Source organism: Dendrobates tinctorius, unplaced genomic scaffold (genome assembly GCF_039654945.1).
Source record: "Dendrobates tinctorius isolate UK_male_01 unplaced genomic scaffold, ASM3965494v1 ptg000016l, whole genome shotgun sequence".
Lineage (NCBI taxonomy): Eukaryota > Metazoa > Chordata > Amphibia > Anura > Dendrobatidae > Dendrobates > Dendrobates tinctorius.
The window spans coordinates 58,149,151-58,174,727 of record NW_027361684.1 but is presented as its reverse complement, the minus strand read 5'-3'; the positions used below and the strand labels follow the sequence as shown (position 1 = coordinate 58,174,727).

Sequence of the window (25,577 nt, the reverse complement as noted above, 5' to 3'; positions counted from 1 at the left end):
AGCGGTACCATGTTTATTTATATCCGCCTTTTGATCGCGTTTTATTCCACTTTTTGTTCGGCAGTATGATGATGAAGCAGTGTTTTTTTGGCCTTGTTTTTTATTTTTTTTATAGTGTTCACTAAAGGGGTTAAACAGTGAGACAATTTTATAGGTTGGGTCGTTGAGGATATGGCGATATGAAATATCTAAACTTTTGTTTATATTTTTTATTCAAATATTTATAGATACAATATCTTGATTTTTTATTATTTATGAATTTTTATTTAAATATTTTTACAATTTTAAAAAAAATATGACTAACTTTTTTACTTAGTCCCACTATGGGACTATCATTTTTTGTAGGCTGATCGCTTCTACAGCATGGGAATGCAGCAGCATCACCTTGCTGTAGAAGCTGTTAGCGCTACATTGACAGAAACCTGATGATCATGCACTGCGCATGATCAGCAAGTTTCCTAGGTCAGGTGACCTGGATGTCGTCATGATGACATCGGGTCACCATGGAAACGATCGGGACCACATGTCACGCCACGGGTCTCCAATCCAAAGGCAGAGGGGCTGTCAGCCCTCTGTCGGATTGTGGAATGCAGCGATCTTGTTTGATGGCAGCATTTCGGGGGTTAAAGTGCTGGTAGAGGTGCGTGACCAATCCTGGCACTTATTGCCAGGTGTCAGCTGTCAATTGTCTGACAACCAGCTGCGATCGGGTGGTGTGCGGGCAATCACACAGACGTAATAATCCGCCCCTGTCAGATAGTCGTCCGTGTGACCAGAGTCTGACCAGGGGCGGATTATTACGTCTAATGTCAGAAAGGGGTTAAGGGATTTTCATCCGCTCATCCTTGGCAAATGCTTCCAGTTCTGTGAGATTCCTGGGTCACACATGCCTTTGTGGACACTTTACTGCCATGACTTTTTTTTTTTTAAACACAATTCAACAAATTTTTGGACTTTTATCATTAGCTGGAGCAATTTTCCCCTCTATTGATCAAATTAACCTGTAGGATTTCTTCACAGTTTCAATAAAAAATAGTTTTGAGAGGCTTTTTTTTTTTTTTTCAAACACTAAACATGTGGCATCTTGTTGGTTTTTTACTACTACTGTATTGTACTCAAAAAAGGAAAATAGCCAGGAAAAAAAAACAAAAAAAAAAACAAAAAAACATACAAGCAATACTGCTGTTTAAAAAGAGAAGAAAAAACACACCAAACACACTGTGTTGCAACATCTGGCCACGTTACCAAAAAATAGCCAAGAAGACAATGGAAAACCCTGCAAAAAACTCCAAAACACAATAGAAAATCTTTTTAGCGGTTAGTTTTTTTTACAGCATGGTGTGCACAATGCATGCCAATCACTTAAAGCTTTGCTCTCTGCCTGTCAGAGGACAATGAGACGCAATATCCACTTGTTTAATTGAGGATTTGTACAAGAGTATTGAATAGCTAATGTTTCTCTAGTATGTAATATTACTTGTGTGGTGTACTGACAGAAAGCATTATGCAACTTGAAAACTTAATAATGGTGTAAGTATGAAGGCTAATCGGTGGTAACACTTGGGATAAAAATACTACATAAGAGAAGAATTTCAATTAAGGATATCTCCGTAACTAAATTTGTTTTATTTGTCTAGGTGCCATTAAAACACACAGTGAGATATCAAAATGCACGGAAGCACAAAAACAGCACAAAGTGTAAGATAGTGACTAAGATAAGCATCTGATAATTGTGTGAAAAGGGTTTTTAAGGGCATGTACTGTTATGAATTAGGTGCGCTCACCTCTGGTCACCCCACTAGATCCAACACACGCTGCTCCAGCAGAGAGGACTGTGCTGTTCAGAGTCACAGGACCGCTGTACATTGCGACATTAGAGAAACCTCAGACGATGTGCTGCCTCAGTCATCTGACCGCTGCAGGGACTCATAGCTAGCTTCATCATCACTGACCGTGACATTTAAACCCTTAATGTCCAGCCCAAATTTTTCAAATCTGACATGTGTCACTTTAGGCTTCTTTTACTTACACTTACCATGTTTTTGCAGCCCCAATAGATTTCTATGGGGCCGCAAAATCGGCCCGCAAAAACACGGTGTACCATATGGCCGTATTTGCATCCGTGAAAAAAGATGGAGTCTGCTTGATCTTTTCACGGCTTACAGACTCAGCTCCCATTGAAAATCAATGGGGCCACAAAAACAAACGGAAGTTTCTTTTTGTGGTGCACCGTCATTTCCAGTTCTGCGGAACGCCGTTTTTTGTTTTTTTTTCAATACTTCTTCCATAGTATTGTAAACATAAAAAACGGTGATTCGCAAGTTTTTGCGGTCCGTTATTGCGGCAGACCGTGAAAATTGCGGCAATACGGCCTGAAAAAACGGGCCGCAAAAAACCCGTTAAGTGTAAAAGAACCCTTATCTGGCAATAACGTTGGAATGTTTCAACATACCGCAGACACATTCTACTTGTTAGGGTTAGTGGCAAAAGTAGGTCTACAATAATAATAATCATCTTTATTTATATAGCGCCAACTTACTCCGCAGCGCTTTACAGTCTATAGGTATGTTTTGTGCTTATTTATACAAATAGTAGATGTGTGCCCGATGCTATGGCATCGGGAGCGCAGTAACATCACGATGGGGGCAGTCACAACCGGCAGGAAAGACGGTGTTTTGCGGCCTGTGCTGGAGATGCCCGATCTCCAGCACAGGCTTCAAGCCGCGGTCTTTCCTGCCGGCTGTGACTGCACGGAGGTGGATGGGCAGGCAGCTGCGGGATCCAGCACGTGTAGTCAGGTGGTGGGTCCTGGCATCCCTCTCATTACACCCCCTTCATTACACTCCTCTTGTTATATATATTTTTAGAGACCTATTCAGATTTGAAGGGTCTTTAGGAGTCATATATAGTGGGAAAAAAAAACAAAAAAAATGTTCCATTTTAAAAACACCACTCCTCAAAATTTTCAAAACTGCTGACAAGTAGTTTGTTAACCCTACAAATGCTTCTCAGGAATTAAAGCAAAGTGGAATGACAGGAATAAAAAAAAAATGTATTTTATCACTAAAATGTTGCTAACATCTGAAAAGGCCAGCTAGCAGACTAAGGACATTATTTGTATAATGCCTGCTCCCCCCTTTCCCTTTAAAAATGTCCAAAATCCTAATAAACATCTGGTCTTAGACTGCCAAGGCAACCATCAGGACCACGCACAATCGCAATTTTATGCTGCTGATGGGGTTGAAGAGAGATCCCACACTGTTGACCATTTAGATACAGTTTTCACCATTGATAGCAGAATCTAAGGGGTTAAACGGACTGTCGGCGGAATGACTGTTCAAACCAAGTACAGGCGCTCGTTACAGCATGGCAGGGCCAATAATCTTACTACATCATCCTATTTCCCTCTATCTCCCTCCATCTTCACCACCTTTTCTTTGACAACTCTGGTTTCATAAAAACAGAGAAGGGCAAATATAGATGGAAACCAAGCAGGCGAGAAGGTGCACTTAAATGTTTGGCCCCTCCGTAATGCACCCAGCATCTGTACATTGTTTGAACATCCAATCTGTGCCAACAGCAGAATGTCAGCTATAGAGCACAGCTGTATCTTCACACGTTAGGGGATGCGATTATCTCAGATCTTACTTCAGTTTAAATACATATTAGTGGTCACTAAGTAGTTATAGAAGCACTTCTCGCATAATAGTTTTCATGCTCTTAATATATTGTAATCATATTATATAGCATGATGTACCTACAATTGCTCATTTTGCCTTTCTACCCAGTAAATTTCTCTCTCTTCTCTGTTCTATAAAGAAACAGGAAGTCTCTTTTCCCTGCAGAAATCATTCCTCGAATTCAACTCCTGACTGAGCTGTCCAGGGGACTTTTGCAGTGATGACTCATACTGGGAAAAATGGTGTCCTGTTTCTACATAGAGCTTAGAAGGCTTCAGCTAGTCAGTTCTTAATCACGTGATGTCATAGACCTAATGGGAAAGAGAAGAATTAGCGTGGTAGAAAGGCAAAATGAGCAATTTTAAGTACTCAGTGCTATATGATGACTGCACTATACTAAGAATAAAAATCTTGATGGGGGTGCTTCTTTAAATAGTAAATGTAGTTTTAATTTTTATTTATTAAATCAATAATACATTTGAAAATGCGAAATATCTTATCAGAAAAATCTGCTTAGCTCTCCTTAACGGATAACATTCACTTGCAAAATTCTCAATTGCGAGGTAAAATTTGCTTTCAGTGCAGACAGATTTTCCAGCTACTGAGATAAATGGGCAATTATAGTTCTCCGTAAAAACGTATGCGCCATTCCTTCATAGAATTTTAAAAGCACCAACTGTCAACTCCTCTCTCAATCATGGGACAGTCTGCCTTCACTGAATACAGATTATTACCATGAATTGAGCGTTAAAGCTCAGCCCAGGAAAAAAGAAAAAAAAAAAAAAAGCAGATTTCTCTGCCAAGACATATTATAAAGTTGCTTATTTTCATGTGTACTATTGATTTATAAAATAAAAACTAAAAAGACGGTTACTCTCTAAGCTGCATTTTTCCTACAGTTGCAACGTTCAGAAAATAAATGTTAAATGCACAGCTCCAATCCTACCGGCAAGTGAAAGAATTAGCATATTACACCAATCTGAGCAGCCCGGTGTAGAAAAGGTGTTAATTGGTAGAAAAACTCTTGCTTGGATGCTAAGTGTGTGAAGGCGAACATAAATAGGTAACAAATGAATAATCAAGGACTGACTCTTTTCTTGACACTGCCTACACATCTAGATTTTAAAAGTATTTTTCTTCATTTAAAGTGTCAAGTTAAAGTAGTTAGGAAGGTGGGGGGAAGCTTCATATAAAATATAGTCTTCACATCCATTTCTGAAGACTGAGCTCTAGTTAACTCTTCCCACCCTGGAGCAATAGAATAACACCTGTAACCTGCATAATGTACAAACTCTCCTATAACAGAACAAGGCCAGGGCTGGTGTTGGACACGCGCTTTTTCGATAATCCCTAAAAAGAAAAAAGTTTTCCATTTTGAAAGTAGGGGATACCAGAACCAATTATTTACAAGATATACATATAATACACAGTGAGATATATATATATTACCAAATAGAAAAAGAGGACAGCACCGCTGATACCTGTAACAATCCATGCATATGGTGTTATTAAATACCGCAGGCAAATACCTTAAGCCTTCGGGTGCTTACCCAGAAAACAACAGCATCGTAGATCCAACTTCATGAAAGAAGAGTGGGTAGCACTCACCAATCTTAAAAGTTCCACACTTTATTGGAAATTATTAAAACATCTTCACAGGGAAAGTGAATTAAGCAGGGTGCAGGTGCTGACGACGGCCATTTCGCACTGCGGCGCCTCTACGGGTCAATCGGCCGTTGGAGATATATATATATATATATATATATATGGTAGGCAAGTATATCAAACGTATACTTCACCACCACCTATCCTGGAAGGACACTTTAAGGCTATGTTCACATGCAGCATTTTTGCAGTGCTTTTTTCCTGCAACTAAAACCTGCTCTCTTGGCAGTAAACAGTAGAAACCCTGTATTGAAAAAGAATGTTTTGCAGTGTTTTTTTTTTTTTTGTTTTTTTTTTGGGGGGGGGGGGGGGGTGGGAGGGGTAGCTTACACGTGTGATTTATATACAATAGACATTTAATAAATGTCGCTTTAGCCACCAAAAGCGGGAAAAAAATCGACACTCCGCGGATTTAAAAAACACAGAAGTGCTTGGATTCAGTCAGGGAAAAATAAGGTGCAGGAGATTTCTGAATATAATAGCTTTTTTTCCTGATACTGTAAAATGCAGATTCATTTCTGCAGAAGACAGAGACATAAAAAAAAAATGCCGTAAAAACGCTGCTGGTGAAAATAGCCTAACGGAACTAGTAACTACAACAGTACGTTTGTAAATGTAACGTTCCCACCCAGCTTAAGAAGTTCACTGAGGTGGTAATTGCCCAACACCTACTTTTGGATATCAGAAATACAGTTTATAAAGAAACGGAGAGGTCATTTCAGCTGGATGGTTTATCCTGAACATTGATTGTCTTTTTTTCCCACCCTAAAAGCACAGCAGGGAGAAGCAGGACCAGGATACACCAGCTTCCCAAATGCTGTACGGTTCACAGTCTCCGCTCTGGGGCAGGCGGGCTGCGTCCACCTGCCGGACCACTTTGGCCCCGTGTTTGCTAAACAAAACCTTAACACTGAGCTCCCAGGGGGAATAGCTGCTACTATCGCTTCAAAAGAGACAATAGAAATAGAAGACCCTGAGAACTGGCCGAGCTGAAACCTCATTTCTGCACCCAGCCCCATTATCACTTCATGACACTGACAAAGCCAATTGGCCCTGTTAATTATTTCAGATTTACTCTACAGATCATGGCAGCTTGTATCATTTAGCCCTGCAGACAGCAGCATAACCTTTTATCTTACACCCTCCCTTGGAGAGGGGAAAATGGAGTTTACACTTTCTCTTTTTTTCAGGAAAGTGGATTATTTATTTGTAATGGCCTGAGAATAAAACACACTGAAATTGCTGCAAAAAATGTATTTTTGAATTGTATGATATCAGGATACCAATATCCAGAATGCAAAAGAAGAAAATAAAAAGCTTTTTCTACAATATTTGCCTACGTACTATGCGGATTTACATTGAACATTTAGTGTAATACTTTTAGATTTACAAGGTGTAAAATATTTTTAACATTTGGACAAGGCTAATACAGAAAAAAAAAAAAAAAAGGAGAATGTTGGGAAAAAAGAACAAACTTGTGAGTAGGTAAAACTTTATGGACAGTCCTTTTTACTTCTGGAGAAGTGGCAGCTAGTGCTGCCACCTAGAGGCTAGCATGTTATTTTAGAATTAATTTATTAATACAGTATTATATCAAATTCCCAAAACTAAGCCCACAACCCCTCTCATCATGTTTCTGGGACAATAGGGCATCTTATTCACAGCACATTATGGGGTATCCAACATACAAAGCCACACACACCATTTTTGCATGGTCTCTATTACCACTTTCTGACCTGATCTGACATCAGCACAAACAATATGTAGAGTGTTGTGTATGCGTCTCATCAATTAGAATAGAACTGACCTGGAATGGGCCAATTCCAGACTCGCCTGTCACCGTATGACTAGTACCACAAAGTCAGATCGGGCAGGAAGACAACTTTGAAAAGATGTACATGGAAGGCTGCATTTCATGTGAAAACATGGCATCCAATGAAGCATACCACTTTTTTCTTTTTAAATTCTATTGGATTTATTCAATTTCATTAAGAGGCATAAAGTGGCACAGTAGGTGCCCCATAGACATCTATGGGTGCAGTATTAAAACTGATTGTACAGAGCTATGACAGAGCCATGTATACTGCCTTCTCGGCATTAGAAGCTGCCCTAGGCTTCCATAGCGAGCCATGCACAGGTGTCCTGCTGTCTGAGGCCACCCAGAAGTAGGAATCCCTCCCAACATTTAGGGTATGTGCACACATTTAAGGCTGGTTTCACATTAGCGTTTTTTTTTGCGCAGCGCATCGTGCGCGTCCATGCGCATGCGTCATGCGTACCTATGTTTAACATGGGGGGGGGGCGCATGGTCTTGCGTTTGCATGCGTTCGTATGCGTTTTCGTGCACATGCGTTTTTCAATGTGTGCGACTAGGCGCGCCAGACGCAAACTGTTGCATTTTTGGGTCCGCCGAAAGTCATAAAAAAAAAAGCTTGCGCACGGAATGTGACAAAATGCATTACAGTCTATGGGAAGGCAGGCGTGCGCATGGACACTGGTTTTAACCCCTAGAGAACGAACGCGCATAAAAAACGCAAACGAATGCAAAAACGCATGATGCGTTTTTGCATGCGTTTCGATTGCGCACGATGCGCTGCGCAAAAAAACGCTAATGTGAAAGTAGCCTAAGCAGATTTTTCTACAGCAAAAAATCCTGCACAAAATGTGCATACCTTTAATGCTAATTTTTCCCCCCAATTAATTTGAATGGGAGAAAAGCGCTGCAAAAACGCTTAACGAATTGACATGCTGCAGGCTTGAAAAAAAACAATGGTTCAAATCTGCAAGGAAAAGTAAGCAGCATGTGTATGGGATTTCAGAAACCTCAATCACTTTGCAAATACCGTACTTTAAAATACTGCAACTTTTCAGAGGCAAAAAAGCACAGGAAAAATGATGGAAAAACAATGTGTGCACAAGCCTGGTTTCTCTGCCATCACTAGGAGAGCTTTTTAACGATCTTGGTTACCCAGCAAAGTATATGTATGTTTTTAGGATATAAGGTACAGCCAAAATCTAAAACATCATGCGACCCCCCAGGTTACTAATACGAGTCTGTCAACAAATGTTACCATGTTATCTTTATTTCAGGTTGTTCTCAGCAATAGCAGGTTTAGTCCTGTGACCACCTGCAAAAAGTCAGGGCCAGATGTGCAGGGTGCTTAGAAATTGGAATCAACTTTCTTATAGGCCTCATGGAAGTTAGAAAAGTAGTATAAAAAAAAAAAAAAGTAGAGTCCTTCCACATATATTATCACCATGGAGATACATAATTATTCTTATGGTACCTGCCATACATACCGAGCCACGCGGCAATAAGTGCAGAATCAATCCCGTCAATGGGCTCACAAATTCTAGACACAACTGGGTGAACTTGCTGTGACAGGTAGTATTGGGTGTCAACGGAAAGGTTGTCTTGTTTTTGCAGCTGTTCGGTAGCATATGCTCTCTGGCCGGCACTCAGATTTGACCCATCCTACATGAAAGGAAGACAAGCACATAAGGTCTATTTTAGAGAGACTAGAAGGGCACATTTATGCTTCCCATCACTGCGGAGGTTAGAGACAGGTGCCAACTCTGCTATTTCATAATCATTTTTTTTTAACGTTTGGCCCACTCTAATTTACAGAAAATTTTCACAATCGTGCAAGTTAATGCTAATCACCTCTAGAAGATGACCAGACGAACAGGCAGCATATTTAGGCTGTGTGCACACGCTGCGGATTTTGCTGCGGTTCTGCAGCGGATTTGGCCGCTGCGGACCCGCAGCAGTTTCTGCTGCGGTGTACAGTACCATGATTCCCTATGGGAATCAAAAACCGCAGTGCAGACGGTGCAGAATTTTCCACGTGGATTATCTGCGGTTTTCAATCCGCAGAAAGAATTGACATGTCAATTCTTTCTGCGGATTCTGCTGCGGTTTGCCATCTCCTCCATCCTCCATTGAGGAGATGAAAGACCGCAGGGCAAAATCGCAGAGCAATCTGCAGGTCTTTTGACCTGCGGATTTTACAAAATCCGCGCGGATGAATCCGCAGCATGTGCACACAGCCTTACACAGTTCCTTTGGTGAAGTGGAAAGTCATACCTGAAATCCCAGATTCACCAAATATTATATACTGTACAAGAAAGAGCAAACATGGATTCTCCTCGGGTTTCAGTGGGGAAAAAAGTGAAGACATTTACGCAAGGTGCCTTTGACTTAACCCCTTCCCGACCTTTGACGCCACATAGGCGTCATGAAAAGTCGTGCCAATACGACCCATGACGCCTATGTGGCGTCATGAATTACTTGTCCTCCTGCGGGTCGGGTGACCGGGGTCATGGAAAGGTCACCCGACCCGCACACATAGGACACTTGATAGTTAACCCCAGGGGGCGTGGCTTAGCCCCCATGTGCCTACGATGGCTCTGATTGGCTGTTAAAAGTGAAACTGTCAATCAGCGATTGTAATATTTCACCAATGAAATTTGGTGAAATATTACAATCCAGCCATGGCCGATGCTGAAATAGCATCGGGTATGGCTGGAGACACTAAACCGACCCCCTCCCCCCACCGACTCACAGTGCTGATCGGCCGCCGCCACAAAGTGATGGCGCTGATCGGCAGCTGCTGTCATAATCTGCTCCCCCCGCCCTCCGATCACCCCCTCTCACCCTGCACGGTGCCTCCAAAGTCCCTCTGGCTGTCCTGGATCGTGGGCGTCACCATCTTGGAAAATGGCAGGCGCATGCGTAGTGCGCCCGCTCGAATCTACAGCAACGCTGCAGATTCATTCATTTATTTTGATCACTTTCACAGTGATCAAAATTAAAAAAAAGTAAATCACCGCCCCCCCTTATCACCCCCATAGGTAGGGACAAATAATAAAGAAAATATTCTTATTTTTATTTTTCCGTTAGGGCCGGAAGTAGGGTTAGGGCCGGAAGTAGGGTTAGGGCCGGAAGTAGGGTTAGGGTTGTAATTAGGATTGGTATTAGGGGTGGATTGGGGTGGGATTACGGTTAGGCTTGTGGTTAGGGTTAGAGTTGGGATCAGGGTTAGGGGTGTGTTGGGGTTAGGGTGGTTGTTAGGGTTATTATGGTTGGGATTAGGGTTGGAGATAGAATTGAGGGGTTTCCACTGTTTAGGCACATCACGGGGTCTCCAAACGCGACTTGGCGCCACCATTTATTCCAGCCAATTTTGCGTTCAAAAAGATAAACAGTGCTCCCTCCATTTCGAGCCCCGACGTGTGCCCAAACAGTGGTTTACCCCCACATATGTGGTAACAGCGTACTCAGGAAAAATTGCACAACAACTTTGTGGGTCTAATTTCACCTGTTACCCTTGAGAAAATAAAAAATTGGGGGCTAAATAATTATTTTTGTGGAAAAAAAATTGTTATTTTCATGGATCTGCGTTATAAACTTCTGTGAAGCACTTGGGGGTTCAAAGTGCTCACCACACATCTAGATTAGTCGCTTGGGTGGTCTAGTTTCCAAAATGGGGTCACTTGTGAGGGGTTTCCAATGTTTAGGTACATCAGGGGCTCTGTAAACATAACAAGACTCCTGCAGACCATTCCATCAAGTCGGCATTTCAAAACGTCACTATTTCCCTTCCGAGCCCCAACATGTACCCAAACAGTGGTCCCCCCCCCCACATATGGGGTACCAGCGTACTCAGAACAAACTGGATAACACCTTTTGGGGTCCAATTTATCCTGTTACCATTGTGAAAATAAAAAATAGCGGGCTAAAAAAAATAATTTTTTGAGGAAAATAAAATATTTTCATTTTCACGGTTCGGCGTTATAAACTTCTGTGAAGCACCTGGGGGTTCAAAGTGCTCACCACACATCTAGATAAGTTACATAGGGGGTTTAGTTTCCAAAATGGGGTCATTTGTGGGGGAGCTCCAAAGTTTAGGCACACAGGGGCTCTCCAAACACGACATGGCGTCTGCTAACGATTGGAGCTAATTTTCCATTCAAAAAGTCAAATGACGCTCCTTCCCTTCGGAGCCCTGCCGTGCGCCCAAACAGTGGTTCCCCCCCACATATGGGGTACCAGCATACTCCGGACAAGCTGGACAACAACTTTTGGGGTCCAATTTATCCTGTTACCCTTGGGAAAATAAAAAATAGTGGGCTAAAAAATCATTTTTGAGGAAAAAATATTTATTTTAATTTTCATGGCTTTATAAACCTCTGTGAAGCACTTGGGGGTTCAGAGTGCTCACTACACATCTAGATAAGTTCCTTAGGGGTTTTAGTTTCCAAAATGGGGTCACTTGTGGGGGGTTTCTACTGTTTAGGCACATCAGGGGCTCTGCAAACGCAAATTGACGCACGCAGAACATTCCATCAAAGTCTGCATTCCAAAATGGCGCTCCTTCACTTCTGAGCTCTCCCATGCTCCCAAACAGTGTTTCCCCCCCACATATGGGGTATCGCTGTACTCAGGACAAATTGCACACCAACTTTTGTGGTACAATTTCTCCTGTTAGCCTTGTGAAAATAAAAAATAGCGGGCTTAAAAATGATTTTTGCGCAAAAAAAATGATTTTTTATTTTCACTGCTCTGCGTTATAAACTTCTGTGAAGCACTTGGGGGTTCAAAGTACTCACCACACATCTAGTTAGGTTCCTTCGGGGGTCTAGTTTCCAAAATGGGGTCACTTGTGGGGGAGTTCCAATGGTTATGCACACAGGGGCTCTCCAAACGCAACATGGTGTCCACTAACGATTGGAGCTAATTTTCCAATCAAAAAGTCAAATGGCGCTCCTTCCCTTCCGGGCCCTGCCGTGCGCCCAAACAGTGGTTTATGACCACATATGAGGTATTGGTGTGCTCAGGAGAAATTGCCCAACAAATTTTAGGATCCATTTTATCCTGTTGCCCATGTGAAAATGAAAAAACTGAGGCTAAATAAAATTTTTGTGAAAAAAAACACTTTTTTTTTTTTTTTTTTTTACGGATCAATTTGTGAAGCACCTGGGGGTTCAAAGTGCTCACTATGCATCTAGATAAGCTCCTTGGAGGGTCTAGTTTCCAAAATGAGGTCACTTGTGGGGGAGCTCCAATGTTTAAGCACACAGTGGCTCTCCAAATGCGACATGGCAACCGCTAAATATTCAAGCATATTTTCCATTCAAAAAGTCAAATGGCGCTCCTTAACTTCTGAGCCCTGCCGCGCACCCAAACAGTGGTTTATGACCATATATGAGGTATCGGTGTACTCAGGACAAATTGCCCAACAAAATTTAGGATCCATTTTATCCTGTTGCCCATGTGAAAATGAAAAAATTGATGCAAAAAGAAAATTTATGTTGGAAAAATTAAAACGGCCATTTTTTCCTTCCATGTTGCTTTAGCTCCTGTGAAGCACCTGAAGGGTTATCTTCTTGAATGTAGTTTTGAGTAGCTTGAGGGGTGCAGTTTTTAGAATGGTGTCAATTTGGGTATTTTCTGCCATATAGACCCCTCAAAGTGATTTCAAATGTGAGGTGATCCCTAAAAAAAAAAATGGTTTTGTAAATTTTGTTGTAAAAATGAGAAATCGCTGGTCAACTTTTAACCCTTATAACTTCCTAACAAAAAAAAATTTTATTTCCAAAATTGTGCTTATGTAAAGTTGACATGTGGGAAATGTTATTTAGTAACTATTTTGTGTCACATAACTCTGGTTTGACAGAATAAAAATTCAAAATTTGAAAACTGTGAAATTTTCAACATTTTTGCCAAATTTGTTTTCATAAATAAACGCAAAAATTATCGACCTAAATTTACCACTAACATGAAGCCCAATATGTCACGAAAAAACAATCTCAGAATCGCTAGGATGCGTTGAAGTGTTCCCGAGTTATTAACTCATAAAGAGACACTGGTCAGAATTGCAAAAAGTGGCCAGGTCATTAAGGTCAAAATAGGCTGGGTCATGAAGGGGTTAAACAGTATATTGGCAGATTTACATATGTGTCAGGCTAGATCCCGATGCAGATTCCATCGCACTTCACAAGAAAAAAAAAAAAAAACACCTGCTATTTTTTTTTTAAGTAAAAAAAGATGGACACCACGGTTAAACCATATAGACATGATTAGAAGTCAAAGGAGTCCATGGGCATTTACAGTATAATGGTAGCCACAATGCCGATGTTAACAGAGCCAAAAAAGCCTCTTCGTGCAGCCAAGCGACCAAGAACAAAGAAGAAAAGACAAAAAATACTGACTCAAACATGAGGTAATTGCCTGACTGAGTGAGTGTAGCAGATAGGTATCTCATCAATTGTAGCCAAGGGTTTCAGAAGCTTGTACATAAAGCTGCACATTTGCTCTAAAATACCCCAGAATTAAGTGACCGCTTGTGACTTTTTGAGAGGTGTAAAGGTCACATCATGGAATGGATTTATTATTATTGCTTTCTACCAGGAACATTGGTACAGCTTCAAATAAAAATAGTTTTAAATATTTTAACTTTATTTCGCAAACTTGTAACCTATGAGGAAAGCATAAGGTAAAGAAAGGTGAATCCTCCTGGTGGTCCATCATCATCCAGCAGGCAGCAACTATTATGGACTGCATACAATGACTATATACAGACGGGCACTCCTTATGTCCTTCATGACTGCCCCTCACCGTTAGAAGAAAAGCAGCATCACAAATGTTAATGATATTCCACAAACAGCCAGGCAGAGTTTGATATCTTTCTCCTTAAACATAAATGAGAAGACATAAAACTTTGACTTAAGCCACGCATATGATCCAATATGCTAGCATGATAAAAAATAAAGGCTCATCGTTGGTTACCTGACATATGATGTAGGCGATTGTATCACCAGCTTTCATTTTCCTCCCTCCTTGAGAATTTATCCATAAGGCAACATGAACATGGGGCAAACTCTTTTTGTCTGGGTAGTCCTGTGGATCCTTAGTCAAGGCCTAAAAAAAAAAAAAAATTTGGAGCATTTGTGGAGAATCAAAGATGGAGACCCTTATCCTTATATTTTAGGTTGGGGTCTGACCTCTAGTAATCAGCAGTACAAAGTTGTTTTGATGGAAGAACATTACAGGTTGTGTTCACATGGTGGGCCTGAATTATACTTTTCTGGGCTAGGCTTTATTTTCTTAAATTGCAGCAAAAACACAGCGCTATTGCTTTAAATTTTGGAAAAACATGGTAAAAGCAATATGCCTTAGCCAAGATTATGAAAAAAAAAGGTAGGCAAACACAAAACAGTCATAAAATATAAAAGGTGTAATACAATTTTGGTTTACTGGTTAGATAACATCCTTCTCTTTCATGCAAGATGGAAAGAAATCCTTGAGGAAAAATTCAAGAAAACTTCTCTCCATGTTGTGGTGTAGGAATCACTGTGTCTGCTAGGGGGTGGCTGTGTGGATGTCCCAGGAGAAAGGATGAATGGCAGAATACTGAATGGCCATTATGTATCTCAAAGTGGATGGCTTTGAGATGGAGACTTACCGTATATACTCGAATATAAGCCGAGATTTTCAGCCCAAAAAATTGGGCTGAAAGTCCCCCTCTCGTCTTATATTCGAGTCATATACAAAGGGGGTCGGAGGGGGGGCGGGGGTGTCAGGTCATACTTACCCGTCCTGACGCTGTGTTTTGAGCCCTCAGCTTCTCACCGTGCTCTCCCTTCCTGCCTTCAGTGGTAACGTGGTGCCGCTCATTAAAACTCATGAATATGCGCATATTCATGAGTTTTAATAAGCGGTACCACATGACCGCTAAAGGCAGGAAGAGAGAGCACGGGGAGAAGCTGGGGGCTCAAGACACAGCGTCAGGACGGGTAAGTATAGCGATACTCACCTGTCCTGCGTCCATGGCTGCTTGCTGCTGTCTCATCGGTCAGTGACTTCAGGCAGCAGAGGGCGCGGTGACGTGGTTAGTGCGTGCCGCGCCCCCTGCAGTCTGAACGTCACTGACTGATGACGCGGCAGATAGCGGTGAGCAGCCATGGACACAGGACACGTGAGTATCTCAGGTGCCAGCAGTGACACCGGCACCTGACACCCAGCGACGGAGAGGTGAGTATGTCATTTTTTTTATTTTTACATGCAGCAGCAGCATGGGGGCAGCATATGGGGGAATAGTCTATGGAGCTTCTTCTGGGGTCAGCATATGGGGGAATAATCTGGAGCTTCTTCTGGGGTCAGCGTATGGGGGAACAATCTGGAGCTTCTTCTGGGGTCAGCATATGGGGGAACAATCTATGGAGCTTCTTATGGGGGCAGCCTATGGGGGAATAATCTGGAGCTTCTTATGGGGTCAGCATATGAGGGAACAATCCATGGAGCTTCTTATGGGGTCAGCATATGGGGGAATAATCTATGGAGCTTCTTATGGGGGCAGCATATGGGGGAATAATCTATGGAGCTTCTTCTGGGGACACTATATGGGGGAATAATCGATGGAGCATTTCCCACCCTAGGCTTATACTCGAGTCAATACGTTTTCCCAGTGTTTTGTGGCAAAATTAGGGGGGTCGGCTTATACTCGGGTCAGCTTATACTCGAGTATATACGGTATGTGTTGATCAGCAGTGATACTGCTGAGGTGCTGCTTTAATGTGACAGGGAGAAGTCTCCAGGTAACTAAGGAGATGGGCGGGCCAGTTACCTACAAACCCACCCAAGGGGTGTGTTTAAAGAACACTGTTATAAAGAGTGTGTAAGTGCTTGAAGGACCTGTGATGAGGTCAGAGTCATGTGACCCGGTGGGCGTGGCTATGAAACATATAATGTGGGTAGATCACATGTGGTGAATGCTTGGACCCGGTTGGTCCAGTGTGGAAGGTCCCGCTGAGATGGGGCTTCCTGCCTGACAGCACGTGTGGACGCTGTGAGTAATGGCTGCAAGTGCCTGAGAGTTCCCTGGAGGGAATGAATGTCTGCAGTATGGAGAAGCAGCCATGAGAGAACCCTGACGTGGTGAGGTATAACTGTGAGGCTGAAAAGCCTGCGCATTGGACATTGCTAACACAGTGAAGCTCTGTCATGGACGCTATGCCGTTTATATATTGCTGGTCATGGTTTATGATGTTTAATAAACCGCATGGACTACACTGGTTTATGGAAAACCTGTGCCGGATCTGATTTTGTGGCTGCCAAGCGAGTGATCCCCTACTTAAATGACAGCGCTACCTCACAATGTGTTATCTGGTTAAAAACAATATGCATACAGTAAACAAGTAACAAGCTACCATAACTATATCATAGTACCTTATCTCTCAATGATTACGGTACATTAGCACAAAAGGGAAAATCTGGAAACTGCAACCCCTTGAAACATTTACCTTATTAATTTCATACTGGCTAATGGGCATGCTGCCGTTTATCACATTTTCTCCAATCTCCACGAGTTTTTTCTGAATGTTTTCCACTATAGTATCTCGGGGTTGGTCTGACAAGATCTGGCTGATCACATAGCTACAAAGGGAGAAGAATAAAATGAAATGTAAAAGACTTTTCAGAAAACAAATGAAGGGCAGACGAAGATGTGATCAGCCTCAGCTGAAGACATTACCCATCACAAGGGTGAGCTAATTTGACTGAATCAGAAGCTAAGGAGGTCAGTGGAAGCAGGTGGAACATAATTGGGACATCAGGAACAAAAGAGACAATTTACAACCTTCCTTTGAACAAATGAAATCAGTGATAATCAGTGCAAGTTAACTGATAATTCTCCAAGAAAATAAAAGAGCATCTGAAGTGGAACAGAGCATAGGGAATTCACAGAGGAAGAAATGTAAGAGAATGAATCAGACATGCTTTCTATCCGACACTGGCAAACAGCAGTCTTATAGACGTTACGCCACAATCATAACTGATCTAGCCATAGGAAACATGATAAGCTGCTGATCACTGGGGGCCCCACAACTGAGAACAGGGTGCCAAGTCTGCCAAGTCCCGTAGAATGATACGGTAAATGAGCAGGACTGGAGCATGCGCACAGCTGTTGGGCCTGAGAGATAAAGCAGAGCACTCAGCCTGGGAGACCCACAAGTCTGAATGGAGCATCAGTGTCTGATCACAGCTCCATTTACACAAGGCACTTGAGATCCAGGGACTGGTGTGGGCCCCAGCAGTAAGATGCCAAGCAAACAGCAACTTGTCACTTATCCTGTGCAAAGATCATTTGTGATTATGGCACAATCCCCAAAACCATAATTGCAAATTTAGTTTGTTTGTTTCAAAACATTGAAGATTTTACCCGTGACAACATCCCAAGAATGACTTGACTATCAAACATCATTACAGATCATCCCACCTAAAAGTTTGTAGGATGCTAGAAATTATCTGACTACAGGACACGTTTTCTTTTGGGTTGTGTGGCCAACGGTCTTGGAGATCTGTGTACAATCTGATCATAATACATATATATGTATGTACATGTCTAGCATGCTACGAATTCAGAACTTTCAATAGCATGCAGCAGGTCTCGACACCATCTGATTCCACACTTATCGCTCCTCCATTGTTACTGTTCCACTAGATTTTCATATTTGTGGTGGAAAAATACAGTTGTATTAGAGTTACCAAACTTTATTCATATTTTTAAATTTACTAGGTACTTTTATAGCCTGCAGATGAGTGGCGTCCCAAACAGCAGATAATTCTGGATGTCTTCTATTGAATCCATACCCCAAGTCTGTGCATGCAGGCCGTATGCTTTTATCTCCTGAGCTCTGCACTTCTCAGGGGTCTGTTGAGTGATCGGTGGGGATCTCCAGATCTATGATTACTTTGAAATGGATTTTGAAGCTGACAGACTGGTTTTAAGGACAATTTCTTTTTTTTGGGGATGGGGGAATGTTATTTCAGTTTTTTGCCTTAGGCAGCAGGAAACCTAGGATCATCCTTTACAGGAGTCCCATAGCAAGAATTAATTAAACAAAATAAAAATTGCTGGAAAGAAAAAAAAACTGTGGAGAGGAGGTTGAAAAAAGCAGCTCCCCCTCCCCCCCCTAAAAAAAAAAAATGGGGTACATTTTTTGTGACTTCCTACCCAATGCTGCAGATTACAAGATAAGTCTGAGCCATCTTTCCCCATAGAGAGAAATGGGAGATCAGCTCCCATTCACTGTTCATGGGGTTGGATTGCCTGTAGTGAATGACAAACATCAGTGAGGTTTTGATCCTTTAGGTAGCAGGTATGCCCCATAACAGATCCCCACGTTTCCTGTGATCAGCAATTCTACAAAGGATTTATTAAAAACCGCCTGCAGAGTTAATTCAGATAACTTATACAGGAAGATAAAGAAAACTACACACACATAGGTGAGTAACAGCAGGGGAAAATAAATGGTAATTAAGACTAAATTAATTTATGTTACCTTAAGGCTGTGTTCACACACAGCGTTTTTCCCGCGGATTTACCAAAAACATCAGCTCAAAAAACGCTTAAAAGAAGCTTCCCATTCATTTTAATGCATTTTACACTTTTTGTGCATATTGATGCGTTTTCTTCTGCAAAAAAAAAAGCTTCGCGGTAAAAAAACGCAGCATGCTCATTAATTTCACGGAAAATTCCGCATTTCTACCTATTTTCTATGTGTCTGGGGACGCGCGGAAAAAATCGCGGCAAAAACGTTTTCTGGGAAGGAGTCCGGTTTTTATGCAGAAATTTTCTGCATACGTGTGCACATAGACTAACAGCATTTTAATCAACCGAAGAGAACATAATACATAAAGTGCACATAAATACATTATATCTATGAGCATACTTGTATGCATTTATCTTTGGTCAATTAAAATGCCGTTAAGGTAACGAATAATATATATAACACATATACATACATAAATACGTATACACACATACATAGTCACAAAAAATAGGCAGTTTCCAATCCTATCAATTTAGAGAAAAGCTTCAGCCTGAAGCAACATAACTAGGAACACACTAGGAAATGACTGAAGCAGCATTTGTAGTCATTTAAGGGTATAACCGAAGCAGGATATATCCTTTTGGCGGTTTGTGGTCACAACAGGTCACATCTGATTTGGTGGCCGTCACCTATGGAATTCAGACGGAGATGGAGTAGTTGTGGCTCTGCACATTCATGGCTCTTTTCATTCACCTCTACTTTTGGCATTTTCTATGGAATCACCATAAATGTGAGTTGGGAAAACGCACTTTAGGCCAAGTTCAGAAGACCACATGAAATATCATCTACATTTCATCCAAAAAAACTAGGGCAATTTGTCACAGAATCATAAAATATTAGAGTTAGAAGGGACTCCACTGGGTCATCATGTCCAACCCCCTGCTCAATGCAGGATTCACTGAACCATCTCATACAGACATCTGTCCAGCCTCTGAAGACTTCCATTGAAAGAGAACTCACCACCTCCCATTGGCAGCCTGTTCCACTCATTGATCACCACCCTCACTGTCAAAAAGTTGTTTCTAATATCTAATCTATCTTCTCCCTTTCAGTTTCATTCCTTTGCTTCTCGAATTTCCTTGTGTCATTGGTGTGATGTGTGGCATCTGCTTTTATACATCACTTTAAATGTTCTTGATCAAATATAGTTTCCTATGGGGGCGTGGCTATGTAGCCGAGAAGAGAGGACGCACGCTGTGGAAGCTCTCGAACATCCTGCTTTATCCTGTACCTGAGGCCTTGTCATCGCGTCATACCCAGCAGCGCTCGGGACCTCCGAACACCGGGACCCCCCTGGACCCAGGACGGCTCTGGTGAGCTGGCGGCCGTAAAGGCCGGGATGGGCAGGGGGCCTGCACGAGGAGGCGGCCATCTTAGATGCGTGCTCTATCAGTGAGAGCTGCAGTGTCCAGCCCCCATTGCTACAGCGTTACCGGGCGGTGACCCACATCCTGAGGACTTGAGGGGATACGCTGTGAGTGCCCTGGAAAAATTGGGCCCCACGTTCCCTCCTCCCATCGATAGACTCACTCTACCCATTGGCGCCATTACTGTGGGGACCTCTACACCCCCCCTACCACGGCTGTCTCTGCAGGTGCTGTGGATCTCTCTCCCCCCGGCCACAGGAAGCCTCATTGATATAACGTCAGGCATCGCCCTCACTAATTTATGTGACCCCCCCCCCCCTTCTACATGGGAGCTGCTCCCGGGCCATAAACACTAAACACTATCCCTGCTGTGCTGATAACTGGAGGGGAATAATCCCCAGACTATACATCTCAAGTCATCCTGTTGTGCCGCACCGCCATTGATAGTACAACAGAATAGCCCAATACCTTATAAAGAATAAATGGCAGTATCTTATATTGATAATCTGCCATAATATATGGTTCCACTCCATACATACATATACATTCAGGAGAACAGGAGTGATTGAATCCAAAAGGATTTATTTAATATCAAGCAAATTGCCAATTTATTAGTACAAAAACATATAAAAATATATAACAATCATAGCACAGTTGCACATAGTATATGACGTCAAAAACCAGGAGAAATATGTGGGGATAATCAACAAGGCACCATCATGCTAAAGCTCATTGTGAGGGTATGGCCCCTAAATGAAAACCCGCTATCTCTATAAAGTATTGTCAAAATCATAGCAGGACAATAGTAGTGGTAGGGCCTCACACAAAAGCTCAGTACGCATGGAAGATCCTCACAATGAGCTTTAGCATGATGGTGCCTTGTTGATTATCCCCACATATTTCTCCTGGTTTTTGACGTCATATACTATGTGCAACTGTGCTATGATTGTTATATATTTTTATATGTTTTTGTACTAATAAATTGGCAATTTGCTTGATATTAAATAAATCCTTTTGGATTCAATCACTCCTGCTCTCCTGAATGTATACCGCCATTGATCATGAATCGATCTAAAGAATCAGCAGCAGCAGAAAAATTAAGAGAGTTTGCCAGACCCGACCCCTCTGAAGGTGCACGGTCTCTCAGAAATAACCCTTCACAAGCTCAGCGTAAAAACAGTCCTTCTGGGGTGAGGAGGAGAATGAGCAGGAAGAACTGACCCTCAAACAGGCGTCTGAGCAGCTGATGCAGGCCATCTCCCTAACTAGGACATCCCTGACTGGGAAAATAGAGGACGTCTACACTGAAGTGGGGAGACTTCGACAAGATATGCAAGCCACGAGGGGGCGCATTACGGAAGTGGATACATGAGTGTCACGGGTAGAAGACACCATCACACCTAGGGAGGCGAGGTTAACAAAGGTGGCAGGCTCTATGAATGCCTGGAAGCAGAAGGTGGACGATCTGGAGAACAGAATGCGTTGTAACAATATCCGTGTTATTAGTCTGCCGTAACGCTCAGAAGTTCAGCATCCTGAGCAATTTCTGGAGGGATGGCTCAAGGCCTCTTTGGGGGATGAATTCTCTTCAGTATTTGTTGCTGAAAGGGCTCACAGGGTCCCTACAAAACCCCTTCCTCCGGGAGCCCCACCTAGACTTTCCTGGCACGTCTCCTCAACTGTAAAGACAGAGATACCATTCTGCGTCTCGCACGGAAAAAAGCCCCATCAAGTTTGATAATGCTGTGATCTCGATTTTCCCGCATTTTTCCATGGAACTTCAGAAACAACGGGCACAATTCATCGAACTAAAGAAGCGGCTCAGGGAGAGGAACATTATGTACTCCATGATCTATCCGGCTCCAGGTTGTCCACGGGGGTTCCTCCGTGTTTTTTACGGATCTAGAGGAGGCAACTGAGTGGCTGCGGTCCCACATAAGGGATCCCCTGCAAAGGAATCCTAATGTACTCACAGCCAACTTGAAGGCCTAATTGGGGCTTTCTCAGCGGGTATCCAGTTTACCAACAATACCGGACACTGAGTTCAGTGATGGTATCCCCTTGTTTGCTTTTTGATAGGCGCGTGGGACTCTGCTCCTATATTGTTAGGTTCTCATTCTATTTTCTTCTTTCCAATAGTTTTAGTTTTAATTGTTATTTAGGTAGAAGTCGCAGCCAATGGCAGCCCTGCTCTCTGTGTTTTGTCTCTAAACTTTGCTCGAGCACTAATATTCACCATATCCAGATGAGCAAAAAATGGGGTCTGAAATAATATGCAAAACCTGGAATGTAAGGGATATTAAAACCCACCGGAAGAAAATTAAGGTATTCTCACAGATTAGGCAATATCGTCTTCTCATTATGGCCTTGGTGGAGACACACCTGACCAGAGACACAGCTCGGTGTGTGCAAAAACCGTGGACACAATGGTTTATTCATGCATTCCATATCAGCTATTCAAGGGGGGTTTCTCTACTGATACATAGGGACGTTAGGTGGGAGGCCAGGGAGGCCCGGAGGGATCCTGAGGGGTGCTTCGTATTTGTGCATGCACTAATTAACTCTAGGAAATGTTATTTTGTGTATTTATAACCCCCCCAGCTAACATGTCAATTCTTCAGAAGGCGATGAGTTTTGCCCTAAACTATCCAGATGCAGACATCATTTGCATGGGGGATTTCAATCTGGTCATGAATAACCGTCTTGATAGACTGAGACTGGATGATGGGATACAGGGAGAGGCCCTCCCACTAGCTACATCCCAACTGTCACAATTCATGGAAGGTAGTGGATGGCTGGATCTATGGAGAACGCGACACTCCCAGAAGAGGAAGTATACTTGCCACTCATCCACTAAACGCTCCTTGTCGAGCATAGATTATATATTTGGATCCAGCGGTCTAGTAACGTGAGTGGATAATACAGAACATGGCAGTAGGGGGATTTCAGATCATAGTCCGGTCATTCTTAAACTTAAATACGGACAGCTAAATAACAGGATGGTATGGAAATTGAACACTTTCTGGTTGAAGTTGGTGGAATCGCCCGATAGAACGATCGATCAGTTGCATTGTTTCATCTCGTCCCACCCTGAACCCCGGAAAATTAATTTTGGGATGACCTTAAGACATATTTGAGGGGTTGCTTATCCTCTACGATATCTTACATCAAGCGGGTGACATCAAGGGAGGATGATGATGTGGAATAACAATTGAAAGATTCAGAGGCCGCTTACATATCTGATCAGACTAGTGGAAATAGGGTGGCATGGTTAGCTGCTCAAAGGTTATATAGCCAACACATAGACACGAAGTCCAAGCGTAAATTATTTTTTGCCCGCCAATCCTATTTTGAGTTGGGGAACCAGGCAAGTAAATTCTTGGCCTATTTGGTGCGTTAACATAACACTATTAACACAATATTACAGATTTGTAGCTTAGATGGTACTTTGGTATCCTCAACTGAAGAAATACTGAGCTGCTTTCACGATTACTATAGATCAGGGTTTCCCAACTCCAGTCCTCAAGGCACACCAACAGATCATGTTTTCAGGATTTCCTTAGTATTGCTCAGGTGATAATTGCTTCACCTGTGCAATACAAAGGAAATCCTGAAAACATGATCTGTTGGTGTGCCTTGAGGACTGGAGTTGGGAAACCCTGCTATAGATCATTGTACAACTCTAAAAGTGACGTTGGTGGTCAGGGGTGTTGGGACTACCTGTCAGATATAACATTTCCCACACTAAGCCCTTCCCAGCGAGACTTTATGGACGCTGAATTTACTTTGGATTAGATAGAGAACGCCATAACATGGCCTCTGGGAAGGCCCCTGGACCAGATGGGTTTCCCATCAAACTATACAGGAAATACCGGGAGATATTAGCGCCACTTTTGTTGATGAAGTTTCAGGGGATTTGGGAGCGGGGATCTATGCCGGAGTCCTTCTACGAGGCTAATATAATAGCGCTTAAAAAGGAGGGGAAGGACCCTTTAGACTGTGGATCTTATCGCACCCTATATCATTAGTGAATGTGGACTATAAGATTTTTACGAAAATCTTGGCCACCAGGTTGAACTCAATTATCCTGCAACTTATACACCCTGACCAAACCGGTTTTATGCCTGGTAAGAGCACTTCCATTAATATTAGACAAGTCCAGTCGGTGGTCCAGTATAGCTCTCTGGTACCACACAATAAATGGGCATTGGCATCGCTGGATGCGGCCAAGGCTTTTGACTCCCTTGAGTGGCCTTTCATCTCTGCGTGTTTACAGAAATATGGATTTGGCGACAGGTTTCTAAAATGGGTTAATATATTATACATGAAACCCAAAGCCCGTGTCATTGTAAATAGTTCCATATCTGAGTCCTTTTCACTACATAGGGGAACCAGTCAGGGGTGTCCCCTTTCCCCGCAATTCGCATAAGATCTTTTCCTGATATTGAGGGTATAGAAATAGCAGATCGAGTAGACACCATAGACTTATATGCTGACGATATGGTGATATTTATGGATAGAGCGGAGGAAACACTGACACGGGTGATTATCACCATAAATAGATTCAGTAAATATTCCAGCTTGTATATAAATTGGGAGAAATCTGCCCTGATGCTCCTCTCCCATGCCCCGATGTCACGACTTGAAACTCTCTCCTCACTGCCTATTGTACCCAGTTTTAAATATCTGGGTGTCCATATATCTCAAAGCAGCACGCTAGATTTGCGGCTTAACATACACCTATTGCTGGAAATGGTTAGTTAAATTTATAATTTGGAGTAAACTCCCGCTGTCTGTAGCCAGATGCATTAACTTAATCAAAATGATATTCCTCCCTAAGCTCAGCTACTCTCTTCAACACAGTGCTGTGGTGGTACCCCGGTCCTTCTTTACGAATTTGAACTCACAAATTACGTCCTTTATATGGAGGAAAACAAGGCCCAAACTTAGGTTATTCACCCTGCAAAGACCTAAAAAGGGGGTGGGGCAGCGTTACCAGACTTTTTTCTATATTATCTGGCTGGGCAGGCCAGAGCTGTAAGCAAGTGGATGCCCAATAATCATCTACCTAAATCTGAAAACCATCTGCTCCATGCCGCACGTGCTAACTGCCCACTGGGCTTTCTGGAATTGGAAAAAATTAATGGCCCCCGTTGGCGGCCCCTACTTCGTCTGGCGCGATCAGTGTGGAGACAGATTAAAAGGGTGATTGAATTTGGAGACATTGTAGCTGAAATGCCCTTGTGGAATAATGGTTACCTTCCGACACTACTCAAACATCCGTCCGCCAAATTCTGGACTCAACATAATGTCTCCTCGATAGGTGATTTGCATGATCATGGAACCCTGTTGTCTTTTGAACAATCGCAGGTTAAATGCGACGTCAAGAGATCCCAATTCTTCCGTTATTTGCAATTAAGGTCGGCCTTTCAGTTGCACATGAGATGTGTGGGGGTAAATAAGGCTATTT

The 25,577-nt window shown here is 42.5% G+C and overlaps 1 protein-coding gene across 9 annotated transcripts in view; it reads right to left on the bottom strand.

Annotated features, from left to right (window-relative positions):
* Nucleotides 1-25,577, bottom strand: part of POLA1 (DNA polymerase alpha 1, catalytic subunit) — a 538,408-nt gene that overhangs the window by 276,087 nt on the left and 236,744 nt on the right. For all 9 annotated transcript variants that reach the window (XM_073565907.1, XM_073565906.1, XM_073565909.1 and 6 more), the window contains exons 29-31: nucleotides 16,650-16,782; nucleotides 14,137-14,268; nucleotides 8,646-8,820 (exon numbers count right to left, since the gene is read on the bottom strand). In XM_073565907.1, coding sequence (XP_073422008.1) covers nucleotides 8,646-8,820; nucleotides 14,137-14,268; nucleotides 16,650-16,782 — 440 coding nt within the window. The remainder of the gene's footprint in view (nucleotides 1-8,645; nucleotides 8,821-14,136; nucleotides 14,269-16,649; nucleotides 16,783-25,577) is intronic.